A 10,628-nucleotide genomic window follows, 5' to 3' on the forward strand; every position below is an offset into this window, starting at 1 on the left:
ATATGTTAATTAAATCTAAGTAAGTACATAATAACTTATTAATTATAAAATTCGAGCTTAAACTTATTGATCACTTTGAATTTGAATAATTTAACAAATTTTCATTTAATCTCTTAAACGCATTTCGCATTTCATGTTATTTTATATATATTGATAATATTGTTGCATACGTTTTGTGAGTATGTATGTATGTATTTGAATATGTTTAAAGCCATTCATTGAGTTATTTGACAAATGTTATTATATAGCCATATGTACATATGTAGTATGTATTTATGTATGTATATCGGTAGGTAAGTATTAATCATATTTTTGTGTGTGCATAGATTAAGTGATTATTTTGTATAATTTGTTAAAGATCTTTGTATTTTTTGTTTGGTGTGAAACCACATTTAGAACTGAGAGGAATTTAATATTTAATTTGAGATTATAGGTATATTTAGGTATATATTTGTATGTAAATATTTGGTGGGTTTGTGTAGATATGGAATTGGTTACTTTTTTTTGTAAATATTATATTATAGATTTTTTTGTTAAGGTAGTACAATAATCTATAGCTGTTTTGGAACTACAGATATACGGTGTACTTGTTTAAAAATAATATACATATGTATATGTAAGCACTGTTATTACATTCAGGGGGCTCACAAGTAGTAATAAGGAGTCATTTTCACCGTTACAAAATATATGTAATTTTGACAATAGGACTGTTATCACACATTGTGAATGAATCGCCTTATTTATCATAACTTTTTTTCTCCAAGAACATCTTTTCATGTATTCTGCGTTTATAATTAATGCAAGTTTAACTGAGACATGCGTCATAAAAGAAGTTTCGATGAGTTTTAAATTAATAATTTACGTGTAAATTATATGGCGAAGAAGCTAAGCTAAAATACCAATTTTTGCTACCAAGTTCGGAAACCATACTTATCTTTTTACTTTGTTCGTGTGGCGAGGGTTTGCTGCCGACTGGACGGCTCGGTCTAAAAGAGATATCAAGCACCTAAGCACATACATACTTCATGCAGATAAAAACCGTACATACCTCTACAGAAAGCTTGACACTAAAAAACTGCGAATGCAACGGATAGGCTACTGATTCGCCACTAAACTCGCATTCTTGCACTCAGAGAACATAGCGACACTTGGAATCACATTTATTTGCTCCTTGCGTGGCACCACTGCAAAAGTAATTGGCTTCTCAACTAGCCCCAAAAAAAAGCAAAGTGCAAAGGAGAATCACACTGTATACAGGACCAAAAAATAAATAAATTCTAACAGAAAATTTTATGATTTTTACTCAGTCATATAGCTCATTTACCTAAAAAAAATTTTAAAATAATAATAATAATAATAATATTTTCTACATAGTTTTCACTTTTACTTTAAGTTTTTGTATGCTTAACAATCATAGACGTTTTATAGAAAAAACTAAAGTGAAATCATCACTGAAACAATTGATCGATTTGCAGAAGACCCTGGAATACTATTGTTTGCATAAATAAAAAAAAACTCGATGCAGAAGTCTGAGGAGGAGATGTGGTGATCTCCGAAATAGCAGCTATAACTTCTACCATTTATAAAACTTTTTTTGTTTTTTCCGCAATAATTTTTCATAGAAAACGGACTCAAATTCAATAATATAAATAAAAAATAATTAAGAAGTTACGATTTTGGTGAAAAGACGAAGTCGCATTTTAAAATTTTGTATGCAATTAAGAGAATTATCAAATGTTTATTTTAACTTTTCAATAAGTTTATAATAAACTTCATGCAATTTCAATTCCTTTGTAGGGCTCGGTACAACTCAGTTGATATAATAAAAAGAGTAACATTTCTAATAAAATATACTTTAGAAAAAATTTTAAGGATTTTAAATTTTTGCGCGCATCATTACCTACTTTAAATTATTCACTAAGAGTAACTTTCTAAGAGATTACAGGAGATTTTGGTCAGATTAAGTTAATAGAGATATGTATGTATGATTAAGAGAAAATATACATATTTAAAAGAATAACAAAAATTGGCAGAAGCCTTTATTTATATCAGATACCATAACGGTTACGATCTTTATAATAAAAATCTTAATTCAACCGTTCAAAATGGATTTTAATTTTTCCGATCAAATTTAACCGTTTTTCGATTAAGAATAATCGGTGCACTTGAATAGGGGTAATGCTTTTTCGTTTTTTTCTGCATAATTTTTCTTTTAGTAACTTCCATTGTTATTGAATTTAAAGCCATATACATACACAAATATAAGTTTCAGACTTTGTAGTAAGGTAAAAATAAAAATTATAAAAAATTTTAATTTTTTTTAAGTTTTTGAGTTTTTTTTAGTGTGCAGTTCCGTAGCATACTGAAAAATAATCTTCAAGTTTGAAGTAACTACAAATTACCGTTGTTCTTTGACAATTTTTTTACCATATAAAAAAATTGCGTTATATTTTAAAAAATTTTTACAAATTTTGAAACTTGCGTTTATACGGTTCTTGTACGATAATAAACTGTATTTGAATTGAAAAATGGTCGAAAAGAAATCCAAAATAACGATTATTTTTGAACGAAGAAATAAAAATCACAAAAAAAAAAAGGATTAAATTTTTCCGAAAAAAAATAAAGAAGAAGTAAAAATAAAAAGCTAAAAATTAACGATTTTGCTTTGATCTAAGCATACCAATCGTGATATTTGACGGTTATTTTCGGTGTCTGATTAAAATAGTTAGTTACTTGGTTATTTTGATTTAAGCTAAGATATTAAATATTTTTTGATATTATTTTTATATGTATTGGTAGTTAATTTGAGAAATAGTTAGTTTGTAAATATTCTAGGAAAGTATTAAATACTTTCAAAAACTTCTTCGCTAATTTTGAAAACCTTACAAGTGATGATTCACCACTATTGAAATATCCAAACATCTTAGTCTAAACAAATGTGTGTGTATGTATGTACATACATTATATGTATGTACAAGTATTAATTTATAAATAGCTATTAATATGTTGGCTTACATATAAATACATATGTATTCATTTATATATTAGTATTGTATTTATGTATATGTATGTATACTTAAATATGTGCTTGAGTTTAACTAGAACGCTCTACGATTTGTATCACATACTGAAATCATCGCTCAAATATACATACATATGTATGTATGTATGTACATATAACTACTATCGCCATTTACATTAATACGCAATAATTTCTACGCGCCACACCCGCTCCATCACCCTCATTCATGGCCATCGTCTTCGAACGCATCAAATTTAGATCGGTACGTATGCTGGGTCGACGCGCATTCGGTGCTACCACTCCGCAGGCATCACTGAAACGTCGCTTTATAGAGAGTGCATTCTTTTTCGATCCACCCGCAGTCGTGTGTGGTGGCAATGGCGATGGCGCTCCGAATACGGACACTACGCGTCGATGATGATTCGGTGCCATTTCCAATGGTAAACTCGAAACCATAAACAAAGCATAGAAGAGATCATCGATGCGGAAATTTTGTCGCGCCGAACATTCGACGAAGACGCAACAATTATCCTGGCCGGCAATATAGCCCATCACCTCGTCGAGTTGAACTTTTCTGTTGATGAGAAGCATGGACAGGATGAAATAAAAACAAAATTAAAAAAAAGTAAAAGATCCTTCAAAGCCGCCACTTAATCTTACTTGGGTTCACGATCACATTTATTTCCAGCTATAACCATTGGTATTTTTGGCAAACTTTTCTTCTTCATTCCCGATCCAGGATTAAGCGCTGTCCATTTAGTTTCGAGTATATTTTCACGTAATCGCACTACTTCTTCGAAGGACTCACGTGAATCCATGCTAAAGACTAGGATGAAAATATCGCCTGAAATTGAACAAAAAAAAAAATCGATATAAGATTATAAAAACTTGCCGCTACTCAAATCAATTTCATTTAAGTCCTTAACGTTTTAATAAATAGTATTTTGTTAAGTGTTTAATAAATAGTTTTAAGTACTTCTACACTAACCTTCCCTTTTTCGGTACATTAGTATCAATAATAAATTAAAAATATATAAAAATTTATTTATGAGCAGCTGCAGCCAAGTTTATCGCTCTTTTCATGCGTCCTAATACCCTTATCAAATCTCAAAATTTAATCTATCAAATTTCCAAAGCAAACATATGCTCGTGCACGTATACATATCCACCCACTACGAAACGTGCGTCTCACTAGAATACAAAAAAAAAAATTGTGTGTGTACACTGAGGGAATTAACGCATAGTAAAAATTAATGTTTGTTATTTGATTGTCGTTTAAAAATTTTCGTATTTAAATATTATATCATACCAAAATTTAGCTCACATCTGACTACACACTGAGAGGGAAAAAATTTTTTAAATCAAATAAAAACGTATTTAAATCAAATGAAAACGTGTTCAAAAGTAGTATGTTCAATAATAGTAATATTCAATTGAAATACGCCCATACCAAAATGAAGCATTTTGCACTTCACGTAAACTTGAACTTAATATTTCCATTATACAGCACTTTTGAATACGTTTTCATTTGATTATACAATTTTTCCACTAGTGTAGCTGCTAGTAAGTTTCGATTATACTAGTATGCTTTCATTTGTAAAAATTTTAAAAACACACTACATAGTTTATTTGCGCGTACATACATTTCTACATATATACGTACATAAGTTAGCGCAAAAGTTACACTGCATACCTATTCTCTCTCTCCCATTGCAATTTTTGAGTTTACTACATACATACATATCTATGCACACAAGTATGCACGCATATGCAAATTAAGGAATTTATATACAGCAATTTGTGAAATGTGCACATCGCACGTACAGTATTTTTACGATATTTGTACCAAATGGCAGTCGATACGGCCCTATAATAGACACATAAATATGGCCTGACATGCAAACATATATACATACATACGTACATACATACATGGACAGTATTGTAAGAAAAGCGCAATGTGAAGTGAACAATGGAAATGAAACTTCAATTGACAAGTAACCGCAAAAGTAGGAAAACTGTCAAAATAAACAATCAGAAAGATAAGAGCTCTTTTATGGAGGACACAGATGCTTTGGCATATTCTCTTGATTACACTAGGCTTGATGGTAGATATTTGAGGCTTTGAGCTTTTATATTTTTGATATTTTTATACCCGAGCGCACTTGTGCACAAGGGTATTATAACTTTGTTCACATAACGGTTGTTTGTAACAGCCAAAACGAATCGGGATAGATATAGACAAATGTATACATAAATGATCAGAATGAAAAGAGAAATCAATTAAGCGGTGACTGTCTGTCCGTCCGTCCGTCTGTGCACACGATAGCTCGAGGAAAAATCAAGACATCTTAACGAAATTTTGGTATATGTACTTCTTTCGGGCGTAGGACGGATGGTATTGAAAATGGGCAAAATCGGACAATAACCACGCAAAAAATTACTTAAGGAATAAACTTTGCCCAATTCAGTGAATCGACTACGTATTGTCTTCATTCTCATCTAACGGCAGGTTGGGAGAAAATACAATATCGGACGGGTTTGGGTCGTAGGGGGAGGGGTTTTAGATGAGCTAATGTGAGTGGCTATGGTAATATAAGTTAGTACTACAATATCCAGAATGGAGTTGTGTCCAAGTATCGCGAGCCTCACGCAGCAACTCGAGTTTTTCGCCTGCGTTAGATAGCGTTGGTCTCCGATGATGGGATTCAAGGGGTGAGAGTTGTCGAAGGTGTTGATTGTTTTCCTATCTAGAATAGTCTATCTTAATTGGCCGGTATGGTTCAGCGAATGGTGTATTCTCATTTCCAAGACATTCGATTCCTTATGCTCGAGTGTTTCCCGACAAAAAAGGCTGTTGCTTTAGCGATCTAATCTTTTCAAGATCGGTGAATCCCATTAAGTGTGAATTTTTCACAATTTTTTTTCTATTTTACTTGTAATCCAAAATACTTCTAAGTTACTTAGATTTATTGGTTTCTAAATTAAAGCTACACCTATTTTTAGCAGTCATATTTTATGTTTGGTCATATGTAAAATAAAACTGGTTTATTCGAGTTTTTCTTAATTTGAAAATAGGGAACAGTTTTTTTTTAAAATGCTATATTTCGAATAAGTCGAAACCCGGTTTTAGCACGATCGAAAATCCTATTAAGGACCTTGTTTTGGATGGCCTAAGCTACATATTTAGAAGAGTCCTAAGCAGCCACAAGCATGCTTCTGTATGTAAAATACTTAATGAAAGTTGTTAGAGAAAAAGCTTTTTAAACCAGTTAAACTAACTACTATAAAAAAGAGAGTTTTGCAATTGAGGGCTTTACAAAGCTATTTTCAGTAAAAAATCAGCATTTTGTTTTTGGTAACTGATTCCTATAAGTTAATTAATTTGCTTCCTTTTTTCACCTGCACATTTTTGTGCTTCACTGTATTGCCTTAAAAGTAAGTAACGCGTCAAATCAAGAAGATTTCAAACAGAAACAAAATAAATTAAATTGCACTTAGACTAAATGCCGAATAATGTAGGAATTCATAGATAATTCTTATCGCATATCAATGCTATAATAAATGTAAGTACGTATGCTTGCAAGTAGAAGACTTTCGTCCTACGCACATGTACTTACATACATGGCAGCATTTCTATAGCGTACGAACAAATTGATGCTACTCATAGTTCAAAACACAAATGTACATACGAATCGTCGTCAGCTTACATAAATGTGCATTTTTATTCTACGGCTTACGGTGGCACTGCGTGAATCTAAGCACAAATCTCCTTAGCTCAATTGTGTTTCCTGCCAAGCCCCATGTTGCTCCTTGCTTATGCCAGCTGGTGTTTGCGCTGTGTGCACACAAGCACTCTGATTATTGTTATCGGAACCGGTAGGCATGCCAAATGTCAGTTGGCGATTTACCGTCAATGACCGCCTTTGCACAACTAGCGTAAGCACTTGTCTACCTTTTCCATTTTTATGTAGACACATGTATATGTATGTGGGTATATATGTATAATATAGCACATATATTACACATCTACATACATATAAATATATGTAAATATATATGCGGGTTTGACGGGCTTAGTAGCTCGTAAAATATGGCAGAAACTAATACGGGCAACATAATAAAATCTTCTTAAAATATACTTTTTTTGCTTTGTCTGTGCGGTAGGTCATAGACCAAACGCCTACAAAGTGGCCCATCGAAGAGCTTATAAAATAAGGATGCGCCACAGTGTATGATTTGCAACGGTTTTGTGGCTTTAACGCAAATTTTTTTGTTTTTCGAAATTGAAACCTCCAGCTTGTCTATAACATAGTGCAACAGCATTTTTGTGGGCGGAATGATTCCAACTCAAGATGAAAGACGTAGATACATATAGTAAAGCCTCCAAATATTTTTGCAGTCTAAGGTAAAATGGCCATTTAAGTTTGCAATTTTTTGCTTCGAGTGTTTCTAGAATGAGGGGAAAAAGGGTTAACATATATATGGAGCGAAATATGCAGTTAGGGTATGTATAGTAAAATTTCACGAGGAATAATTTTGTACAACATTTTAACCCATTAGCTCTCTCATTTTAACCCATTAGCTCTCTCATTTTGACCCTTCTTTTTGAAAGTCGAAATAAAATGTCGTTCAGGAGATCGGTAGAGTGTTAAAATGTTTTAGGAAATTATTCGCCGAAAAATTTCACCAGCGGTATTCTCAGATAAAATCTTTATAGCGGCTTTCCTATTTTTGTGTACACCTTATCAAAAATATACCCTTGTCAACAATCATTTTTTTAAGTATCTTGCAATCAAATAAGGCTTTTTTGAGAAACATTATAGTAACTACGATGTTTCTGTATAAAAATGCTAGAATCAAAAAATTTCAGATACATTATTTACAACAAGCAGCTATCCACCAAATCCAATGAACAGAGCGCTGTCATCAAGTTCCATTAGAAATGAGTAAGCATTTGCTCGAAAATCCAGATCATGGAGAATTTGAAGGGGGAACAGTAGCGCCATCAGTGGAGTCTGATCATAGCGATGATTTGTATTCAATAGTTTTTAAAAGGTATTTTTCGATTTTAAAATAAAAAAGACGCGCAGAAAAAAATGGTTCATAGAAATAAAAAGATTTTCTCTGTGAATGAAAAAAAAGAAAATTCCATAAAGATTCCTTATTGTTATTGTTTGAAAATTGGTATTGATTTTATTAAATAACAGGAGTATCTTTAAAAAAAATCATAGTCAGAATATGCTTGATTGCTTGATTGATTCATTTTAAACTCATATCATTAAATAAAATATTTAGTGTCGTTATGGTGACCACCGTAGCCCAGTAATTAGAACTGTAAACTGCTATTCAGTAGGTCCCGTGTTCGACGACAGGTCAGCGCTGATTTTTGTTTTTAATTATTTAATTTAAGCTTCTTATTATGTAGCCTATTAAAAATCGAGAGAATTGCTTTTTGATTTCATTAAAAAAATAATACCACTAAAAATAAGAAGGCTTTCTTCCTTTCTTCTTACTTTTCCGTGCTTCGCTCTGTAACTACTTAGGGAAAAACCATAGTAAATATCGCTCTTTCAAAGGTGCTGCCACAATTATTTCACATTTGAGGATTAAGAACTTTGACTTTTAACGCACGAAAACCTGAAATTTTTGCATTTTTTAAACGAATATGAAAAGCAAAATTTGATTGTTTGATTTTTTCAACAGAAAATTACGGTTATTTTTTATTTTTTCATTTGTTATTAGTAGAGCTGGGTAAATGCACTTATGTGCATCACAATTACAATTACATTTCAAATGTATTTTTTTTTTTTAATTCTATTATAAGGAATTTCATATTATGATTGGAAGTAATTTTTTTTTTTTCCAGTTCCATTGAAAGGTATTGAAAACGTAATCTATTTTCTTCCAATTCTATTACCTGGAATTGCAAGAGTACTTCAGTTTTTTCAATTTCTCAAAAGAATTGTAAATTTTGTTGTGGAGAAGTGTATGCTAAGGATTGCATCAATTATCATCACGGCAGATAAGACTCGTATATTTTGAAGCAGGCATAAGCCACCAGATTACTTTCATGCTCGCCTTTCGGTGCAAAACAGTACGGACTATTGCTCCTTCGGGCAGTGTTCTCGTGGACTTATCCCTAATACACCGATTTAATGGTGTATATTATGGTACCCCTGATGGTACACAAAATGGCGTCCCTACTGGTGCCTTTGGACTGTCCTTACTCATATCTTGCGTTACAAATGAGGATAGAGTCCTCTTGAGTTTTATAAATCAATTTGCTGTGGACTGAAGGAATTGATTAATAATTCACATTGCTTGTAATTGGTAATTGAGAGTATTTCAATTCCTAAAAGAATCATTATGACCCAGCTCTGGTTATTTCTTCGTTTTGGAATTATCCGAAACTTTTTCGGCACTGTTTGCAATTGTTTTGCGACCTTTCGGAAATTTTCAAATTTTTTTGTGTTTAACTTGTGACTTTTTGGAAACCGTCAGCAATTTTCATAGTGCAGCTTGATGATATAAAAATACTAGTTATCACTGCCCTCAAATTTTTGGGAGCTAATACGGTACACAGTTCCATAGAGAGCATTCAGATAGTCCGATTCTAATTTCGACCAAAAATTTTGATGATTCACGAAAGCATGTAACAATTTAGAAAAATCTCGTAAGTATATAAATATGTAGTTTAAAAAATGTATAATTTTGCAAAATTCGAACAATTCCAAGTCATTTGAAACTTCCTTATGACAAAAGTACACTCTCGACATTTGCCAATACCCACCGATTTACTAATGAAAATAAACTTTCTTTTCTTCCAAAGTATTTTATCCACTAAATTTCGTACCTATATTTTACCAGAAGCAACACACTATTAGGCGCTACTTCGCACTAAAGATTCCAGCTAGTTACGTTAGTAATTATAGTCACGCAGTGCAGCAGCCACTCAACTAAAACAAAAATTGTCTTCTGCTCTGTCGGCTATTTTCTGGAATTATTTAAATCAAAGCTTGGTAAGTGAGCTAACTGTCGATGTCTTTACGCGCACAGAAGCACCACTTCTGCAGTCAAGCATACAATTTGCCTCGGAAAGACAAAATTCACTGCGGTATTTTCTTCCTTTACATACACACATACATATGTATGTATATGTGTATGTGTATCTTTTCCCTGGACTACGAGTTGAATAAATATTACAAAATCGGTGTATGCCTGTTGCCAACAACAAACGACCAACATTTATCCTCACCATCCCGGGATATGGTTTTTATTGCTGCTCGCTCCTCGTTTGCCTGCTTTGGCATTCTACCATTTATTGCTTTATTGTTCTAGTTGGCCGCCTGTGCTGTGATTTACATGGCTCAAGAAAACTATTCATGTCCCAAAGCCAGAGACATTGTAACTCAAGCCGCCACAATGAAATGCTTTTGCTACCATTTGTGGGCTGTTTGTCATTGGCTGGTCGTTTGCCAGAGGCGACGCACTAATTTCTTGGACACATTTTTTTTTTTTTGTTTTTTTTTTTTTGGTTTATTCTTTTGTGTTTGCCCAACCACAGTAAAGTTGATTTGTAATGATTTTTGATTTGAAAGATCTT

At 32.5% G+C, this 10,628-nt stretch overlaps 1 protein-coding gene across 1 annotated transcript in view; it reads right to left on the reverse strand.

Moving 5' to 3' along the window:
* Positions 1-2,668: 2,668 nt before the first annotated feature.
* The window catches only part of LOC118747743 (GTP-binding protein Rhes), a 100,314-nt gene continuing 92,354 nt past the window's right edge, over positions 2,669-10,628 (reverse strand). The window contains exons 3-4 of the mRNA XM_036481868.1: positions 3,683-3,866; positions 2,669-3,596 (exon numbers count right to left, since the gene is read on the reverse strand). Of these exons, the coding sequence (XP_036337761.1) occupies positions 3,194-3,596; positions 3,683-3,866 (587 nt within the window). The 3' untranslated portion in view covers positions 2,669-3,193. The remainder of the gene's footprint in view (positions 3,597-3,682; positions 3,867-10,628) is intronic.

The sequence above is a fragment of the Rhagoletis pomonella genome, unplaced genomic scaffold (assembly GCF_013731165.1).
Source record: "Rhagoletis pomonella isolate Grant_MI unplaced genomic scaffold, Rhpom_1.0 Rhpom_scaffold_00012, whole genome shotgun sequence".
Classification (NCBI taxonomy): Eukaryota; Metazoa; Arthropoda; class Insecta; order Diptera; family Tephritidae; genus Rhagoletis; species Rhagoletis pomonella.